Below are 22,372 nucleotides of genomic sequence, written 5' to 3' on the forward strand. Positions count from 1 at the left end.
CAGATAGCCCCTCTGCATAGGGTATCCAACATCAATCAAATAATTTTTTCCTGTTATGGTAGACATTGTTATTTGCAATAAATACATATAATTTGAACTTTTATAAATCAAAACATACTTGAAGGCGGATGAGGAAAACTCTGCGATCTATTCCTAGTAGCATAGGAGAAAATCCGACTATAATGTGCACTCCCTCTGCGATCTATTCCTAGTAGCATAGGAGAAAATCCTACTGTCATGTGCACTCCCTTTCCAGCCCGCCATAACATATGTGAAACACATGTTAAAGTAACATACCGCCATGACATTTTGAGTGGGTGAACCACTTTGACCAATGTAAGCCACCTTGTCCTGGCTGGGTAGTTGGGCATCAACGTGAGTACCGTCAATTGCACATATGCAGTTCTGTTTTATAGGGTTAGAAAATATTTACATTTTAGTTTGGACGTAAAGAAAAGAATAGTTACCTTGAAGTAAGCCATGTAACGATGATCAGTTGCGATTTGTCTTGGAATACCTCCCTTCTCATTGTTCTCGAAGAACCTTGGAGTCCGTGATTCAGGGATAACTCTTGTAGTAGATCCATAAATATCGATACAGTCATTCGAAATATGTTGCTGAACCTAATTGGATGTCCAGATAGCATCTCACCTACCCATTTATCCCCAATAAAGCTGGTGGTCATACGGGGTATACAAACGCTGCTTGATCGGTAATACTCCAAAAATAATTTGGCAATAGCTGCAGCCCATGCCATTCTCTTACGATGTTCATGTTTCGAATCCATCCTAAAGAAAGAAAAATGTCAGTTAGTTCAATAATTACTAACCAATAGAGTGAACGAGAAATAAACAATGAGAACACAAAACCAGTTATAAAACAAATGTGTAGAGCTGTACTAAAAGGCATTCAGGAATCATGTAGAAGTACAATTAAAAAAAAAACATAACTCCAAATAACTAATGAGTACATAATTTCAAAGAGTTCATAATACAACAAAAGAAAACATAGAAAAAATCATTCATCCACAAGAACACGCAAATACTCGATTCTCAACTCTGGTTCCATCGCCATGAATATTTGCTTACGTGTTAGATCCTTTAATTTTTTCATACATAATGCATGAAAACGCCTATTCGGATATTTGCCAAAGTTCGAAGACAATCAAAGATAGTGCTGTCAGGAAGTAGAGCAGGCGGTGGAACTCCAAAAACATCTATGAGTTGGTCAAATGAAGTTTGAACAAAAATCTCCTTCTCTTTCTTCTTTCTTCCTAGCCTAGGCCTCTTTGACTGTGAGCTTGACTCCCCCAAATCCCACTGTTAATACTATGTATTTCTTCATCAGCTCTAGGGTGATGAACCGGAAAGGAATCCAGCGAGGGAGATCAGGGGTTCCTCCGAAATTCCTAGGGCAACGCGGGACGTTAACACGGGACGCGGGGCTTTACCTGCGTCGAAGCCATATAAGGATTTATCAGACGCGGACGCAGTGCGGCAGGGATAAGATCCAAGGTCGACGTTTTCAAAACGCCACCGCACCCTAATAAGCTACCCCAAACGAGCCCTTAGAGTCCGACACTTCTCAAAGCAAGGCTCTTCCTAGGATTAAAACCTAACTTCTCATAAATGCCAATGAAGGCGATTCTTTTGATGTTTGAGTTTGTGTCATTAGGAGGAGGAGTCAAGTCTATTGAAATAGCCCTTCCAATGAGCAAGCACGTTGGTAGACCTCAGAGTGAGCTTTTAAGGAAGTCACCACTTAGGATTTAATCACTTTTGATGAGAGTACTATGTGGAGTATCATTTCCGTTGATGAAGTCGAGTTGTTGGTGGAGTTGACCATGCTGGTGATATGTGATGGTGGTGAATGAGAACTAGTTGTTGCATCTTCTGACAAGAGAGAATCTCAAGATTTTGCAGATAAGTTTGGAGAGTTTGAGAAGACATAATAGGCAACCAAGTTCTCTAAGGAAGAGTTGAGGATGATGATCCTTGAAAGAAAGCTTCATGCTATTATTTAGATCAAGTCTTTGAAGATGACTCCAAGAAATTTTTGAAGTTGGCTCGAAGGCTGAGAAGGTCATAGTGGTAGTTCAAATACAATCCTTTACGAATAAAATTATATGGTTTGATTTTTTGGTCAGGCTGACAAGGAGCACCTCAATGAGATAGAAAGTCAAACTCAGCTGACATTCCTAGTTACATTTTTTGAGTTGCCCTATAGGTTTGTTCAAAGGTCTTGCTAAGAGCTTAATGAGTTGATGATAGAAGTCATCTTGATGAGGAAGCTCAAATTCCTTTAGGACGAGCCAATTTGCAGTTAGTGCTGAGATTATTTTATAACTAATGGTTTAGACTAATGACCTTTGTGAAGTCGCTGCTGAGCTAAGGTTCCATTATATGCCAGGGGCAACTTTTGCATTACTGCACCAGAAGTTCAATGATTCCCCTAGTCTCATAAGTCCTCGTAAAAGCCTACTTTTTTTCTATATTTTATTTTTTTTTCTTGATGTACCTAGAAAAAAGACAGATTTTTCAAGAAAGATTTAAAAATTATATGTATGATTTGTAAGTTGAATTTATATTTATGAATAACACATGTTCTACTTGGTAAAGAAATGATTCAAACTAAATAACTTGAGCTCATTTAATTTTTACATTCTTGCACTCTACGTATATGGGTTGGTCTACCAATTAAGTTTGTATTCTAAGTATGGATATTTTTAAATTTGATCTGAGATGACAACTCTTGAATCTACTTAGCACAAAGTTTGGCCAAATTTAAGTAGAATTTAAGTGTCGACTTAAGGGTCAAACTTGCCAATTATTCTCTGAGTATCAAGAACTATTGATTTGTTGAGTGCAATAAATTCCTATTGGGGGAGTAATGAGTAGGAAATTTCCAAATTTTGACTTAAAAGTTATTTGTATGTTTGAGAATGGTCGAATTCATGTGGTAGAATGAATTGATGAATTAATTGAACATGATGACTTCGAATTTAACCTGATTAGAGAGAAATGGCAAATTTAATGAGTATAACATATTATTGATTTTCTAGGTCCAAGTTTTTTTTATTGTGATGAGTTGTCAAATTTAGTGTACTTAGCTCATATGAAAAATGGTCAACATGGTTGTGAGTCCAAGTTTTCTGGAATGAGTTCCCAGAATCCAATTTATGCATCACTAATTGCATCAAATTCTAAGTTTATGTCTTGTATTTAGAGGATTAGTGAAATTTTATTCTCGAAAAGAAGAATAAAAAAATTGATTCAGAATTCTACTATACTTCATTACTTGAATTACTAGTTATAGAATTAATGAGATGTTTCCCTTTTTTTATGAATATGGATTTTAAGTTGTTGAGTTTCTCTTATGTTTGGGGCCATTCACGTTTAAATGGCATGCTTGGGATTGTAAAAGTTTTCACCTAATAATTTATGAGATTGTCCTTGCTATGTAAATTATTTGTGTTGGGATAGACTGTTTGTGGTCTATGAAAATTCTCACATCAGTTTATCGTGAGATTATTTTGATGTTTTTGATTCAAAATTTCAATAGAAAGATTATGTTGCAGATATGACATTACTAGAAATTTTTGTTCTCATTTTGCAAGGACTTTAAGATATTATTTAAGATTTTCCTAGGCATAATCATTTATAATTAATTATCCCTCCTGATTATGCGAGAGAAATTTTTAATTAAGGTGACAATTGCTATATGCTAATTGCATAACATATAAGAATTGGAATTCAATTTAAACTGAAATTAGAATGGAGAAATTTAATACTATTAACTTAGAGTGGATGATGGAGGGAATGATAATGAAGTTGATGAAGAATCTTTGGTTCCATTATCTTGGATAGTCATTAATTATTGTTTACGTATTTAGTAAGCAAAGATAGTCAGCTCAACCTGACCGAAGAAACTTTGCTAGCAATCATGGTTTGCATCATTCAAATGAAATTTGTAAATATGGGTGATTATTTGTTTATGCGGATGAATTTAAGTTGATCTTAAGCTAACATAGGGTTTTTTTGTTTTTTTAATTGTACTTTATGATTCATAACTCAAGAGGCAAAGCCGTTGAAAAACATATGGGTTATGATTATGATTATAATATAAGTGTGATTTTGACAAATCATCTTGGTAGAGGCCCCCATTCAAAAAATTTTATAAAAAACTTTTGACCAGAATGATTTGCTTCAACATATAGGGCATTTTGATGTTAGTATGCCCTTTATTATGATTTTCTATTCAAAACCATTATCATCAGGGTATTATATTTGAAGTGCTTGTATTTGTAATTTGCTGTTCTTAAATTTTATAGACTTTTCTATTGAGATTCATTTTTAATAAGACCAATATCATGATGGTTGCATTATATATATTAATAATTTGATTGAAGTTTATTATTTGAATATTATCCAGACATCTGTCTTGTTTGTGCTAGTCCTTGTTACAAGGAGAATTGGCCAAGGGAGACTTATAATCTTGTTTTCTAGGCAAAACAACCTGTGCAAAAACTTCATATCTGTAGAAATCTGAAAAAAAATTTATTTCTCGCTCTAATCTATACATTACACTTTGCCATATATATATAATATTGAAAGAAAATAAAATAGGAATCCCTCCAAAATATGAAAAATAGAAAAATAAAAATCTAGTAAAAGAGATACAATTAGTGAAATATATTATAAGAAAAGGAAATAAAATCATTCTTGATGCAAATTGACACTTTTAAATACTTCTCAAGTTTGGTTGTATACATTGTACAAACCAAGTTTGGACTGCAATTCATCATATCTCAAGTTTGGTTGTATATATTGTACAAACCAAGTTTGGACTGCAATTCATCATAATTAACCCTTGGTAGTGCTTTAGTAAGAATATCATTAGTCCTAAGTCTTGTAAGAATATAACTGAGTTGAGCAATTCTATTATTAACCTTTTTCAAGATGAAATGTCAGTCAATTTTAATGTGTTTTGTTCTGTCATGATACATATGATTTTTATACTATGAGAGTATTTTACTTCTGTAAAAAATTCAGTTACTATTACTATCACTAGTTATTTTGAAATCCTTGCAAACTCATGATTTGCGATTCTATTGAGTTTTATTCATACTGTAAGAATGACGTGTACTTAGCATTTTTTTTAATTTATTATTGATATTTAATGTTATACAAGTATATAGACTACTATGTAAGTGAGAATGAAATAACCAATATTAAATAGTGATTTTCATAGTATGCTTGCATGCACATGCGTGACTATGATAGAGTTACCTCTTCATAGTACTTGAAGGCTAACACTAAGATACATGTGAATGTAAATGAAAGAAAAATATTGATATTGAAGTAACTTAATTGGTATAATTTTTAGATGATACTTGTGACGGTTGTACAAATATAGAGTAATATATATAAGTTATTGATATAGTGAGACCCATTGAATAACATTAAATATCATAATCGATTATATTCTTAAACTATCAAATGTCTTATACTGATTTATCAAAAATTTAATTTTCTTGCATATTATTTTATTTTTTCTTGTATTACTATAGTTTAGGAGTGTGAATATTTACTGACTTTGGTTAGCTCACTTAGTCCGATCTTTCTCATAAAGATTAGAGCTGCCAAGACTAACATTTTATTGATATTCAAAATGTCAAATTTCAAATGAATTTCAATAATAAATGTTTCAAATGCCGAAAATATCTGATGATGTTGAGTTCATAGAAGATTTCAATCGGGGGTATTATTTTCAAAAATTAAAATTCGAAGTGAAATTGAATTAAATCAAATAATATATGTATATGAACTAGTTTTTATGTAAGCATGACAAAGTTCACAAATTTTATATACAAATATAGATTCATATTAAGTCTGATCCTTTACAAGCAAGAAGCAAAGTTGATAGGATTCAAATCAAGTAATCAAACACTAGATGATGGCCGAGTTGATAGATGATTTCAACTTTAGGGATCTATTTCCAAAATCAAGTTTTTACTAATATCTAAATAAATTCAATTATTATAATTCTTGAACTCATTTCTCTGTAAATTGTAAATAGTTTGCAAGATTCAAATTCAATTATATGTCAATCCTGATCCCGATCATTTATAAGTAAGATGTAAAGTCGAGTTTTCAAATCAAGCAATTAAATCTTTGATGTTGCCTTGTTGATTGAAAATATCAATCTTAGGGGTCAACTTTTAAATCAATTATTGAATCAAATTATCAAATAACAAATCAAGATATCCAAGTTGAAATCAATCACAAAAAACTCAAATTAAATTCCGTCCACCCTCCACAACATTTTGTCGAGGGGGACAAACTCTTAATTAATTTTTGCTTAGAAAGAGCGAATGCCACATCGAGTATATCAGTATATTAACACTCAAAAACATGCTTACACTGATATGTATGTGACCCGAGTCTTTTGTCCGAGTGGTTTGACCCAATGACTTCACAAAAAAATAGCGATTATGACCCAAATTCTCTGACCAAGTGATTGCCGCTAAATGATATCATTTTATTATTGTAACGGATGCAGCTTGTATATTTTCCAACGGTTTTGTACTCTGAGTTGTGAACTATAGGGTACATTTGATTGACGTAAAATATTCTATTATCCACGGGATCTTTAATTTGTCCTTTTAAACAAACATTCACCCCAAATTTATAGGAGTCCTTTAGACGTTGCAACCCATAATTGTTTGAGACGGATTTTTTAGTGAGGTTGGGTCGACTACCTTTTCCTAGGTAAATCAGGGTCCGGGATGACGCAACCATGTGATTTTGATCGGATTCATCTGCTTTAAGCTCAAGGTGATATATTTATAATCTAAATTCTAAGTCTACTGTTACTATCACAAACAATTCAACATTAAATGACTAGCTTTAATTGAAAGTGCTCTTATTATTAGGGTGGATAGTTAACTATAGGGGCTTGCGTTTATGGAAAATCTCGAATCCCGGATAAAAAAATCCTCACCAAATGGGGGCGAAGTCTTTGGTTTGTGTCTGCAAACCAATCAGCCTTATGAAAATTGGACTCGGACTACCAAACACAAAAGTTCCCACCAACAATGAGAGAGTATGGGGCATGAATTTTCGAAGTGCACAATCTTGATTGAGGGTGAGTACCTTCGCTGTGTTCTGGTAATAATACCCTATAGTTGGTCGGTAAGTGGCGTAGTTCAATAAGCTAATAGCCTTAACGAGTAGGCAACTTCATGAGTCCTTGCATGAGTTTAGTAGCTTAGCATTGCGGGCATAGTAAAGCTAATTCAAGCTTGAGCTGATATTTGACTCTCGGGAGATTTGAGATTTTAGGCAACCTGAAGCTCGAGGAGTTCCGATCTGTAGGCTTTTATACCACTTCATATTCAAAAACGTTTTGAACCCTATTTATGCACCCATGATGACTAATTGGATTTGACCCAAGTGAATATGAGCATATTATGGCAGTCTAAATCTATTGGTTAAGTGGGTCAGTTGAAACCATGTTCTTTTCCCTTGAAGTTTGTAGTTTTTGTGAACTGCAAATAAGTAGTTGAGCAGATCTGTATCTCACCGGTCCAAGAGTAAGTTTGTGCTATCATTTGTGATGTAAATTTACTTCAGTATTGTTTAGAAATCTTATGTTTAGATACCGCCACTATGAAAACTTAGTGTGCTTATAGCTATCATATGATTCAAAAAGCAACCAAGGAGTTTTTAATTCATAATTGAATGCTGTTTAGACTTAGTTGTATGCAATTCTTCTTTCAATGAAATTAATCATAGCGTGCCTCTAGTTAATTATCTGAATGCATCAAAAAGACACTGAAATGGATTTTCTGGATATAAAATTGATTGTTCAGTCGTTTCTCATTATATTGAAGTGATTCACCAAACATTGATCTCAAGGAAATGGAATTGTTTATTCAATATTCATTTTTGCTTGCCTTATCTTTTGTCTGATGCCAAAATTATAGATGCACAAAGAAGATTTGGAGTTATAGGTCGACAAGTATAAATGATTTTGGGGAAAATAAAAAAATTGCATGAGAATACGATCTTCTGGAGTTGTACATGTATATTAAAAAGAGATGAAATTTTGAACAAATCCACATTTGTGCGTAATTTTGCATGTCGATACAAGTCCAAATAGGCATTTGAAACTCATGATGATATTCCTCCAGTATTTTTTTTTTCTGGTTACATCCATCCCTTCTAATGGGATTAATATTCCTCCAGTATTTTTTTTTTTCTGGTTACATCCATCCCTTCTAATGGGTGTTAGCATGCATGAGGTCACAAATTCCTTTTTAGTTGCGTTGCAAAAGGGTTATTAAAATTGAACAAAGCTTTTTCAATGGAATTTTTTCTATTAATGTTACAAAGCCAAAACTAGTTCAACGGATAGATTTCTATTAATCTTAAAACCATTGCTTGACAGGTGATTTACAGTACACGAATAAAGTTGCTCTTACATACAGGACAAAATCTGTTACAATACCAGAAAGTGGAATGGTTGTTTGCCCATTGAAATTTAATGAATATATTCCTTGTCATGATGCAACTTATTTAACAAAGCTGCTCCCAAAATTAGATGCTTCTCGAGAAGAGCAGCTTGAGAGTCATTGTCCTCAATTAGAGGAACGCTTGTTTTGCCTGGTTCCACCACCTGTTGACTATAAAATACCAATAAAATGGCCACTTAGTAGAGATTACGTGTGGCGCGGTAATGTGAATCATTCACACCTTGCTGAGGTGAAAGGAGGACAAAATTGGGTTCATGAGAAAGGTATGCTGTGGTGGTTCCCTGGTGGGGGTACACATTTTAAGCATGGAGCTGCTGAGTATATTGAGAGGTATGTTTTACCCGCTGTGCATATTGTTTTTATTACAAGTTAACGTAGAAATATATTGCTAGTACCGTTTCTTTTTATATCTTTGTGGGCAGTTTAGCTGTGTTTCATTTGTCCCTTATGAAAGGTAGGACCAATTTTTATTTTAGGTGAGCATGAAAATTTGAACTTTAATCTCTGAAATTTTATTATGATGGTGGTTTGATGATAATTCAAATGAAAATATCCATGCTATCAATTTCACATATTATGTATCTTAGCATGCACATATAACTAAAAATTTTACGTTTACTGCTAAAAGGGTGTTAAGTTGGAATCTGTCCTATCATGAAAACATAATTTTGTATCTGTTCGAGATTCCAGCTATGGAGTGACAAAAAGTATTGATATTATTAATAAACTGTAAAATGTACTGTGCTGTATTTATAAATGAAGTAACTACTATGCAGGGCTAGGAAGAATACGGCTAATATTGTCTTGTAGTTAAAGTTAACAAGTCTTCTTTATCATGCCTAATAGAGTGGAAGGCATCATGTGCAGTTAAAGGTTGAGCTGAGACGCTGAACTTATTTTTAATGTCTTCTGGTGTCATGGCCTGTAACTGAATTCTTTAATGCCTATATACACCACCCAAACTAACGCATTTTTTTAAAGGTAAAATAGCATTTTTAGTTCCTGTATTTATATCGTGTCGGCACTTCTTTCTTCAAATTTACATTTTGCATAAGATGCCCTCCAATGCAGTTTGATTGTCTTTATTTTGTAAAATTTTATATTTTAATCGGTGATTTTTTAATTATGAATCTGCATGATAAAAAGTTAGTGCAAACATTCAAACTTTGAAAGCATATTGATTTGTTCACCGACATAAAATGAAAATCTATCGCAGCTATAAACCCAAAATTAAATCAATCTAACCATAAGTACTACTATAATCTTTCCTGAAGCACAAGTGCCATAAATAATGATCATGTATTGCCTTATAACCACAACTGGCAGAATAATGGGCCATATACGTGCCATATACAAGATGAACAATAAAAGGGACTTGGAGTTTTCAGTGATGTCTAGACGCTTGCAAATTGGAAGATGAATGTTTTTTTAAACTCGACAAAGAGGGTAATGGCTGCAAATGTGAGTCGGAATAATTGACAAAGAGGAGATTCTTTGAAGTTAGTGAAGAATAAAGATGATTCTTTGAAGGTGTGAAGAATGGACAGTACTTTAAGGCATTGTTAATGTTAAGTAGTAATGTGGCTTACTCATGTCAATCAGGAAGGACGGAAATCAAACAACTAAATTAGGAGTTTTCTATAATTAGGAGCTTTCTTATTTAAATTATTTCTAATATCTTTATTCTGATGTATTTCCCTTTTGGCTGAATATTTAGATTAGGGATATGTATTATTAAGTTACTTAAAATAGATTATACAAAATATTTTGTAACTAAAATAAGTTGTAAGATTATTATTTAATAGAATGAACGCAAAGGGAAAAGGAATCGAGCCTATTCAAAATTTAGTATATTCATGAAAACTTTGACATAGTATCAGAGCTAAATTTTTGCCCTAACCGCCGATAATCGTTGGAGGACCGTCAAGACTCCCTTTCCACCGGCCTTCTTACGGGACGGGAAGGGAGGAACAATTTCTTTGCCTCGATCCTCGCTCTTCTGCTTGTCTCATTATTTCTTCGCCTGAGTCGTCTTCGTTCTACTTCGTCTTCTTCTTCGACTCGGCCAGTCTGGACCGAGCCTCTTCTTTGTTATTGTTTCGAAGCTCTTCGTCTTTCTCTTATGCCTGCTTCCGATGTTGAATTTCGTCTATTCATCGACGGTCTCTTCTGGTCAACTGACGACAAATTGCTAGAGAGCGCCTTCAGCACCTTAGGCTTCATCCTGGTCAACTGAACAATTTGTATCGCTAAAAGTTATGCTTTTAGTGATCTTTATAAGAGATTTGATATTAAAGAGGGTGAAAAATATATGTATAAACTAGCCAAACAAAGAGAAAAGAAACGTAAAGATTTAAATCAAGTAAAGTGTATTAAGGATGAAAATCAAAAAGTGCTTTTCTTAAAGGAAGATATTCAACGGAGGTAGGAGAGCTATTTTGATACATTTTTCAATAAAGTTTTTGAAAATACGATCAACCTCAGTGATCATAATATCATTTATAATAATAAAATATTTTATTTTTACCTTTGCATTTGTAATAGGAAATTTAATGTGGCTTTAAAGAAAACTAATGGTGGAAAATCAGTAGGACCTGATGATATCGTCATTGAAGTGTGAAAATATTTAGTAGATTTCAGAGTTTCTTGACTTACCAAATTCTTTATTTTTATTTTAAAAACTAAAAAAAAGATTAAGGAGTAGAGGAAGAGTATTTTGGTCCCCATTTTTAAGAATAAAGGGATGCATAAGAGTGCAAATTATAGAATAATTAAGTTGATGTGTCATACATTGAAATTATGGGAGAGGATAACTGAACATAGTTTAAGACGTGTTACAAAGATTTCTCATAATTACTTTGGATTTATGCCAGATAGGTCTACTATGGATGCTATATATTTATTTAATGAGAGGTTTGATAGAGAAGTACAAAGAGAATAAGGAGGATCTACATATAATTTTTATTTATTTAGAAAAAAACTTAAAAAATAAGGTTCCACGAGAAGTCGTTTGGAGAGTTCTAGAGAAGAAAGATGCTGATTTGACTTATATTCAAGTCATTAAAGATAAATATACTAGAACTGTATTTGTGTTCGAATAGGAGGATTGACAAAGTATTTTCCTATTTCAATTGGATTACAATAGGGATCGGCTTTAAGCCCATAACTTTTTTGCTTTTGTTATGGATGCTCTTACTGTACAGTACATTTACAGGAGGGTGGAAGGAGGATGTACCTTGGTTTATGCTTTTTGTTGATGATATCCTTCTTGTGGATAAGCCTACATAAAGAGTTCAGAAAATACTCTAATTATGGAGGTCTACATTGGAGTCTAAAGGCCTCCGTTTTAGTAGAACTAAAACTAAATGCATGAAATGTAAGTTTAGTATTAGCAGTTCTAGTTGCGTAGTCGTGAATATGGGCGATTAAATCAGTAAAATGTGTGAACGTTTTAGGTATCTTAGGTCTATTGTTCAAAGTGATGGTGATATATAAATCAGTAAAATGTGTGAACGTTTTAGGTATCTCAGGTCTATTGTTCAAAGTGATGGTGATATATTATTAGTAAAATTTAAGTTGGTTGGTTGAAGTACATGAATGCTTTGAGCCTATTGTGTGATAGAAAAGTACCGCTTAGATTGAAAGAAAAATTATATAAGATGGTGGTGAGATCTGCAATGCTTTATGACACAAAATGTTTGCCTTTAAAAGAGAAACATAAAACAAAGTTAAGTGTTGTTGAGATGAGAATGCTTAGGTGGATGAGTGGATTGACACTTAGAGATAAAATGCGAAATGAATATATTCGTGATAGGATTGGTGTAGCTCTAGTGGCGGAAAAGATTCGAGAGAGTCATCTAATATGGGTTGGTCACATTAAACGTTGACCATCTAATGATGTGGTTAAGAAATTAGATGTTTTAGATTCGACTTAGGTTAAGAAAGGCAGAAATATACATAAAAAGACTTGGGCATATTGTATAAAAAATGATTTTAATTTATTAGAATTAATTGAAAATGTGACATTCAATAGGATGCAATGGAGAAAAAGGATTCATGTAGCTGACCCCACTTGGTGGGATAAAGGCTTGCTGTTATTGTTGTATATATAAGTTATGATGCTAATTTATTATTTTGTCCTTTTATTTTTTTCTTAGGCATTTTTTAAACTGTGGGGCTTATGCCTTGCTTCACAAATAGAAATACCTCAATACCCAATTGAGCAATTTTAACATTGATGATGATAGCTGGTAGAACTTTCAGATTATCTTGCTATGTTTAATGAAATTTGAGGTGATTTCTGACATTAATTTACTAGTAAAAGATTATGCTACTACTGAATGTTGTAAGAAAAGAGCTAGGTTTAATTTTCTAAATAATAAGTCATTTTAATTCATGTGTGAGAAAGGAGTGATAACATCCCCGATCAATTTAATTAAAGGTCCTAAGGTGGATACATACGTAAGTGGTTGTGATTCAATATTTTTTGCCGAACTATTTGTTAAAGATGCAATTGGTGACATAAATACTTTTCATGTGGTGATCGAGTTGATGTTTTCGCCGAGGAACTAAATGGTTTGCAAATGTGAAATCACTCTTGAAAAAATGGAAAGGCGGGTGGCTTTCTTGTTGTTCTACTCGAACGGAGCTGGAGAAGTGAAAGGGGCTTCGAGCTTTGGCTTTGACTCCTGAGTTGAGCGAACACAGGGAACGGGGAGTGCGATACTGTGAATTGCGACAGGGATGCAAGCAATGGAGCTTTGGCTTCGATCTGCAACTGGGTTTTTATGATAGAGAGGACGGGGTTGGGAGTTTCTGCGGCTTTGGTGTGGTCGGAAGACGGATGAGGGTTTGGCGAAGAGGAAGATACATGCAGTTTTGAGTAGGGTCAAATGTGCGGCATACTCGAAAAGGACAGAATCACATACCATAGGGCTTTGATTTTGACTTTGGTGAGGAGTTCTGTCACGTGTTGCGTAATTTTGAAACAGGGTGTGGGGTGGGAACTGTAACAAGGTTTAGTGGGAATAGTTGACACAAAGGAGCGTGGTGTTTGGCTGGACCAGGTAAATTCTTAAAATAATTAATAATAATTTTTTTTTCTCTTTTCAGGATCAACAGATATTAATGATTGTGAATTTAACTACTTTAGCATTTTACATGCTATATTTGAAATGAAATGTGTAGAAATAGGCATTATTGAGGATTGACTGAGCATTAAATTCCCTTAACCATGGATCTGGGGGTAGAAATATAAGTTGTGGTAGCAAATTTTTTGGTCTAGTTTGTAATTCTTAAATCGGCTTTTGCAGGCTTGGAAAAATGATAACTAATGAAACCGGTGATTTACGTTCAGCTGGAGTTGTTCAGGTTTTGGATATTGGCTGCGGTGTTGCCAGTTTTTCAGCTTATTTACAACCTTTAGATATTCAAACAATGTCTTTCGCTCCTAAAGATGGCCATGAAAATCAGATCCAATTTGCTCTGGAGCGTGGAATTTGTGCAATGATATCTGTTTTGGCTACAAAACAGTTGCCCTTTCCTCCGAGATCTTTTGAAATGGTTCATTGCTCACGATGCCGTGTTGATTGGCATGCAAATGGTAACTTCTCACTAAGTTTTAAGTTGAAAGATATATTTACAATGGTTTATAAGATAATTTCTGGCAATGGATAAGTTGTCATTATTAGAAGCCATTTAAATTCATAAATTGCGTGAGAAAGTTGCTGAAGGTGGGTTAATTATATTTCTATTTATTTTCTGCTTTAATTAGATTAAAGCGATTAGCATGAGGCTACACCATCCGTTTTCATTCAGGGTTTGGGAAGCAATTAATTCATTGAGATTTCTATACATATGAGGGAAATTGTATGGTTTTGTCAATATTGTCATTATATAATCCGTGTATAACATTATATAAATTCGCTGCCTTTACTAATAATTCAGCTTTGATATCGAGTGATTCCACAATGATGAGCTACATTTGAAGGTTAAAGCTATTCCATGATATATTTGGCCTTAAAATTATAAGTACACTGTGATTATATTTTTAAGTTTTTGTTCTTGCTACAAGCCTGCACCCTTTATCCCAAGTTGACTTCGTCTCTCTGTTTACATTTCTATGGTAAACAATTTTATTGTAAAAGGTAAAATGTTTGAAGGTTAGTCATGAAGTTAAATATTTCCGCCCTCCTTTTTTTTTTCAGATGGAATACTGCTTAAAGAAGTTGACCGTCTTCTGCGACCACATGGATATTTTGTGTACTCAGCTCCACCTGTGTATAGAAAAGATAAAGACTATCCAGTCATTTGGCAAAAGTTGTTTAATCTGACTACATCTATGTGTTGGAAGCTCATTGCTCAGCAGGTCCAGACAGCCATATGGTTGAAAGGGGATAATGATTCATGTCTATCAGAGAATGCAGAAAAGAATCTACTATTGATATGCGAACCGGTTGAGGATACAATACCACAGTGGCAAAGCCCTTTAAGAAACTGCATGAGTTTAAGCAACGATAAGTATAATTTTCAGAAGTTACCTCTCAGACCTGATCGCTTTGTGATTTATCCAAAAGTTCTTGAAAAGTTAGGTAAGTAATTTCTGCACATCGTAAACTAGTTTTATAAAGGATATGTATGTGAAATTGAATTTCGAGCAGCAGATACAGGCATAAATCTTTGTCAATATTTCTTATTTCATGAAGGTGGTGCTATGGAAATTTCTCTAGAGCCATTCATAGTCTTCCGTATGGTGTTCTTCTTATATTTTCGTTGACCTTGTTTCTGTTTATTTAAGAAGTTGGTTCTGTACATACCAATTTTGTCTTGGTGTGCTATTCATTCTTTCTCTTGTCCTTGGACTCATGCTTCATTGGTGCCCTGCTGTACTTCATCAAAAGATATTTGAGATCATTAGTACTGAACTTTATTTCTACCTCTCATTACTTATTATTTTTTTCAACATAGCTTTTTTAACAATATCTTGCATTTGTTTTTTGTTAGACTTTTTGCTCATATTTCGTGAACTTTTCTCCATTGATCTTCTTTTTTCCTTTTACGAGGAAAAAAAAAAACATACTTAATTACTTGTTACACTCTCCTTTTTTAAGAACAATATTGTATTAAAAATTTTTTTTACGAGTATAACAAATGAAATTAACTAGAATTGTTAGAGTACATGGAAAAACACATTTTTGATTTTCTGGAAGGCAATGATCTGGAACTCAAGAGGCAGCTAGCGAGCTTTTTAACATTGATATGTTGAATACATACAATCCTTACTTTCTATTTCCATTGATTCTCCTCTTTTTTCTTTTTTCCAAGGAAGCCTCGTGCTATTTTTATTTTTATTTTTTTCTGTTTTTGAAATGTCTTATGAGATGGTGGAAAACCTGAAATCCGGAGGAATTAAAAGCCACAACCAGCATTCCATAATTTCAGGAAGCACTTCTAGGGACTACAGCTAGCACTTTTTTATATTTAGGAATCACTCTACCTGCTGTCTTGCACTATTCCGATCATACAATCAGCCCTCCAGCCTACCGCTCTCCAGCTTGTAGCCCTACTGCTTTCAGCCGTCCAGATTTCAGCCCACCAGCCTAGAGCTCTATAAAACTTGAACTATTGTTTCCACTAACCACTGTTTCCTAGCACAGCATGAATTTAAAATCTTTCATTTATTCCATACTCTATTATTATTTATTAGGTTAAATTCATTCATGTTTTTCCCTTTTTGTTGATCATGTTCTAGTGACGCGGAAGTGTCCTGTAGAAAAGTGAGATTGGGCATCCCGAAATCCCGATCGTGAGATTTCTGCGATTCTGCAGTTCTGCGATCGCGGGAGTAATGTGCCACTCAAGAATCTTTTATTTATTATTATTTTTTTTAATCAGCAAGTTTGCTTGGGTGTTTCTTCCTTTTCTGATTTTTTTCTGTTTCTCTATTTCTAATTAGATTATTTTTCATTAGGGAACTTATATATATGTTGTATGCTTGTTTTTTTGAGAGTAACTATTGTGTTTGTGTTTTGAGACATTGTTCTCTATTTTATACTCTCTGGAATGCTGTATTCTCTTCCTTTTGCAAGTGTGCTTGTATCTTGCTCATGAATAGGTTGTGGATCCTCCTCGCCGTATCGTTGTTCTATTGCTGTTTTCCACTCCGGATAGCCGCCGAATGCCGCCTGTCTTCTTCCAGCCGTATCGTTGTTCTATTGCTGTTTCCAGTCCGGATAGCCGCCGAATGCCGCCTGTCTTCTTCCACACTCCGTTGAACTCGCAAATTATCTTACCACTACTATTCCAAAACCACATCCTCTCTAGATCATTACCTATATTTCCATGGATTCTCTCTCTTTTTTTTTTCTAAGGAAGCCTTGTGCTATGTGCTATTATTTTATTCCTTTTTGAAATCTTCAATGAGATGGTGGAAAGCTTGAAATCCGGAGAATCAAAAGCCACAACCAGCATTCCATAAATTCAGGCAGCACTTCTAGGAACTACAACTAGCACTCTTTTATATTTAGAAATCACTCTACCTGCAGTCTTACACTATTCCAAACATACAATCAGCCCTCCAGTCTGCAGTTCTCCAGCTTGTAGCCCTACTGCTTTCAGCCCTCCAGATTTCAGCTGGTTGGCTTATAGAACTTGGCCCTGTTGTTGTCTACAAACCACTGTTTCCTAACCAAAAAAAAGTCCTAAAGCTGCGTGATCATGCCATCCTATCATCACAAGCGGCGCGACCATGCCACTAACCGGCGTGACCACCCCAGGTTTGCAGAGGGCCGACTTGGCCATGCCAGGATCGGGCGTGGCCACGCCGCCTAATTCACATTTCGGCATAGTCACACCGCATTTCGGCATAGTCACACCGCATTTCGGCATGACCACACCAACTGATCGAGAATCTGTTTTGGCAACAATTGTTTTTGCCAAATTCATGGATGAAGCTATAAAAAACATATCTCAGGGCATTTTTTGAAAGAGGAGAGACCCGGGGATGGCTGGGGAGCCAAAAGAGAGGGTTTTGGGAGAGTTTCTTCCTTAATATTCTCTTTCTCTCTTGGGGTTGAGGTGTTAACCGTTTTCCCTACCTATTGCTTTTATTTTCTTACTGATTTTGTGAGGATTATTGTATGAGAGAGGAGATTGCTGCTCTGGATGAGAGAACAAATTGTTTTGTAAGTCTTTACACTTCAGTTTTACTTGCGAGAATGATTTTAATGAAATGTTTTCCCATGTTCTTTTTAACAGGCGTAACTAAATTTTTTTTCATGTCTCTGTGATTCACGGTATGTGGCATTCATTGTTTCTTAGGATGATTTCTTTCCTTGTATTGTTTTCCTGAGGAATGACTATTTTTCGTTGTTGTGGTAACTGTAGTGTTTCTTTTACTCCTGATTTGACCAATTAGGATGTTCACATATTTTGTGATCTATGGCTCCTGTCGGTTGCGTAGTAGAACGAAATGGTTAATCACAAAATCTGGGTAACAATTGACATATTTTATCCGCATTTTGCAACCTAGAAAGAGGATCGAAGCAAATCTAAGGGATGCTATGAGGATTGAGTAAGCCTCAACTTTATGGATTCTAGCATTTTTTTGACCTATACATAGACATAAGGAGGTCGTTTTATCCTTGTTGACTACTATTACGTCGGGGAAAGTCTAGGAAAACCACTAACCACCACAACACTTAATCACAGTGTCGTGAGCCTCACATACCTTGAAGAATTGTAAGATTTATCCCTTGCTGTTTTTTCTGTCTTTTTTAACCTCATTATTTTTTGTTTTGCTTTTGAGTAGGATTTTAGAAAACCACCTATTGTTTTTGATCGCGCTAAACTAGGTTTATAAGTGTAGTAAAATAGAAATTCACCATCCAAAATAATTCTTAATACTTTTCTCGTGGGATTGATATGCTATACTTTTTAACCGTATTATTACTTTGACACGCATACTTGCATAATTCTACCAATTTGCTTCACTACAATTATTTATGTAGTCACGAACCGGGGCTAAAAATTAATTAAGGCGGGAACTATGATCAGACGGTGAAAATATTTAAATAAATGTTTACAGTTTAATAGAATATTCCAATTTATAGAAGAGCCACTAATATCCATAAAATGCAATAAAAGCAAAATATCTAGGAGCATAATCTGAAGACAACATCTCAAACCAGTACAAAATGTTATAACAATATCCTAAAGAAAGAGTACAAGGAAACTATCATCATAAATACCTAGAGCAGCGGTCATCCTTCTATAAACCATGTCTTTCATATCAGATATATCAACTTATAATTTTTTTCTTAAGGAAAACATTAATTGTAATAGAAAAATTGTTTATGTGGGCAATTGTAATCTTTATATGTATTAAATTATTGTTTCAATGCAATGCATGAATGATCAAAGAACATGCAGTTCATTTATTTATAAAATTTTAAACTTTCATGTTAAACTTATCCCTTTCCATTTCATTTCAAATTTTTACCATTTTAATCTCTTTAGGAGTCATGACAAGATTACTATCATGACTGGACATATCCTCAAAAAAATTACCTGAATGTACCCTAAAAAATGCACCCGAATGTACCCAAAAAAAATTTACCCGAAGGTACCCTAAAAAATATCCACGAAGGTACTCTCAAAGTATTACATCATGGGAGCGACCTCTTGAATCTTAGGTTGGACAAAGTGTTACATGGTGAGAGCCGCCTCTTGAATCTGTAGTAGCACTTCTAGAATTCTTTTAGCTTGTTGGATGATTCTGGGTTAAGAGTATTGATGAGGTTGTTTAACTTGGTGTATGATTTTGGGTTAAGAGTATTGATGAGAATTTCTATTACTTATGTGGTGAAAAATGTGAAATCTCTGAAGTAGAATGAAATTAAACTCAAACATTTAGGTGTCATGTGATGTAACAGTTGGAATTTTATCAAAAACTTCAAAGTTAAGCGTGCTCATACCATATCACACTTGGGATGGGTAACCTCCTAGGATGTTGCACCAATAGAATAAAACCGTGAGACCATTAAGTCAAACTGGATAATATCTTGATGGTTGAGAGCTAGGTCTGTTACAAAATATCTTAAAAAATATACTTGTTAAAAAATTTATTTTTCAAGAGATTATTGTTTATATAGAAATCTTTGCTAATGCTGCCTGGGTAGGAACAATAATTGATTGTAAATCCACAGCAAATTATTGCTCATTTATATGTGAAAATTTAATTTAATGGAAAAAGTAAAAAGTAATATATCTGTTGCTTGGGGCATTTTACTAGAGCAGAGTTCTAGGCCATGGTGCATGGAATTTTTGAAGACCTATGGTTTAAATGATTTCTTAAAGATTTAAATGTTTTCACTATAGAATCAATGATAATGAGATGTGACCACCAAATTTCTTTTACCATTTTACGTAGAAATCTTGTCCACGGTAATAGATTTAAGCATGACGAGATTCATAGATACTTTATAAAGCAGAATATTGAGCAAGGAAAATTATTAGTTACACTTAATCAAAACATGACATTGCTAATATCTTTACCGAAGATCTTGATAAATTATAATTTGACTATCTTTTTTTTTCAAGCTAGGAACGATCAACTTATATTCTCAGCTTAAGATGGATTACGAAATTCTTGAAATCTGGAGCATCGAAAGGCAACAAACATTACATAAATTTAAGAAGCAATTCTGAAAACTGCAGCCATCACTTCACTAATTCCAGGAATCATTCTACCTTTTGTTATGCACGATTCTTTTCATACAATCAACCCTCTGTCTAGTATCTGCCAGCTTGCATTCCTTCATCTTTTAGATGATTTGTCCAGCTTCTGCAGGCTGGTGCTTTCCCTGTCATCATGTCACAATTGCATTGACCTGCTGTTCTGCATGCCACTCTTTCGTGTTGAGTGAACTTAAAATTCTGCACTTATTCCATACTTTATTGTAATCGAGTAGGATAATATCATTGTTGTTTCTTCCTATTTATGAACTGTTATGGACTGTTTTTATCTCATAGGCTTCTTCCTATTCTAGGCCCACTAACTAGGCTATGCATCTCTTATAAAACTTGTACCTTTTGTTCTATTGGAATATGAAATAAAAATTGTATGTCTCTCTTTTGGTTTTCAAATGAGTAATAATTGTTCTTTTCCCTCTAATTTATTCTTGTGAAGCTTCTTTGCCTTTCGTATTACTAGCATCACAAAATGAGGTTTTTCTACTTAATTACCTTATTTTTTCTTAACTGATGGATATATGTTCTTCCTTTTATGTTCTTCTTATATCATGTTGGAGGCTTGTTTTACTGGGAATTAAGCCCTCTATTTTCATTTTCAGCTGTATGTCTGCTGCATACTACCATTGGAAATTAGTTATCATGTCTTTCGATGATGTACATCTTTTTTTTTATATTTTTTCTAGATGCTAAATTTGCATAATGTCATGCTCTTCTGAACAGAGGTCTCTCCTGAGATGTATGAACTTAACACAAAATTTTGGAAAGAGCAAGTCAATCAGTATTGGAGATTAATTGATATTAACAAGGTGGATATCAGGAATGTTATGGACATGAATGCTTATTATGGTGGATTTTCTGTGGCACTAAGCAACCTACCTGTCTGGGTAATGAATATAGTACCAGCAACCATGAATAATACGCTGTCAGCTATATATGATCGTGGATTAGTTGGTGCTTTTCATGACTGGTGAGATGCTTTCATTTTGATATTGAGAAAATTAATTATTATTCTGCTGATTTCTTTGTTAGCTCACTAAAGTTATATAATGACTTTTGTAAATTATACTAATTTATTGTCACGAGCTCGGGGCTTGAAGTTAATCAAAACAGGCACAGATAGTTGGATAGTGAAAATTAATTTTTTTATATTCATTTATTATAACTAATATATACAACAGAAAGAGCTGCGAAAGAAAGTATAATAAAATAATACAATTAAATTTAACTCATCTATGGTTGTCCACATCTGCTGTAGACATTTTCTTCTATATTATTCATCTTTTAATCAAATAGTTAAACCTGAAATGTTAGTTTATAATAGTTGTGAGCTAACTTTAGTTAGTGAATACCTATGCTCCTAAATTATAGTAGCACATTGAAAAGAAAATAATATGCATATCAGTTAAATTTTATATAAATCAATCTAATAACATTAGAATGTTTGTATTGTCTACTAAGATCATTCAAAGTGATTCTAAACATTAACTATCTATTACTGTATCATTTACATATCAATAAATTTTTAAATTTGTATGCAAATGTCACATGAACGCCATTTAAAATGGTATCAATTAAGACACATCAATATCAATATCATTTTTCATTTGAGTTCATGGATTCCTTAGCATTCTTTCATTAATACTATGAATGAGTGAATTCCATCATAGCCAATCATGCATATACAAACATGTTATAAATCATTTGATTTGCATTCTAAATATCTTTTAATATTTTTCCTTTATAATATGCATGTGCACTAAATAAATATAATTATGAAAATTATTCATATTCATTTCTAGATGACCAATTTGAATAATAAGACAAAACAATCACATTCTACTTACAGTATCAAGGTATCTTCACTAATGCCATTCTAATGCGAGTGATTTAGAAGAAATACAATCTTATAACCATAATTTAAAAATAAAAATACTCACTTCAATCCTAGATAATTTTCTTATTCTTAACTTCTGTCACCTCTTTTAAATCAACATCTGTAAAATATAAAATATTCATGTTACTAAATTATTATCAATACTTAATTTTACTTTAATTAATTATATATTTTTAATCATTATCTTATTA

At 33.6% G+C, this 22,372-nt stretch overlaps 1 protein-coding gene across 2 annotated transcripts in view; it reads left to right on the forward strand.

Annotated features, from left to right (window-relative positions):
• Window positions 1-22,372, forward strand: part of LOC110030221 (probable methyltransferase PMT7) — a 66,802-nt gene that overhangs the window by 2,655 nt on the left and 41,775 nt on the right. For both annotated transcript variants that reach the window (XM_020732830.1, XM_020732831.1), the window contains exons 2-5: window positions 8,452-8,866; window positions 13,849-14,138; window positions 14,743-15,126; window positions 21,008-21,254. In XM_020732830.1, coding sequence (XP_020588489.1) covers window positions 8,452-8,866; window positions 13,849-14,138; window positions 14,743-15,126; window positions 21,008-21,254 — 1,336 coding nt within the window. The remainder of the gene's footprint in view (window positions 1-8,451; window positions 8,867-13,848; window positions 14,139-14,742; window positions 15,127-21,007; window positions 21,255-22,372) is intronic.

The sequence above is a fragment of the Phalaenopsis equestris genome, unplaced genomic scaffold, assembly GCF_001263595.1.
Source record: "Phalaenopsis equestris unplaced genomic scaffold, ASM126359v1 Scaffold000675, whole genome shotgun sequence".
In the NCBI taxonomy this organism is placed as follows: Eukaryota; Viridiplantae; Streptophyta; class Magnoliopsida; order Asparagales; family Orchidaceae; genus Phalaenopsis; species Phalaenopsis equestris.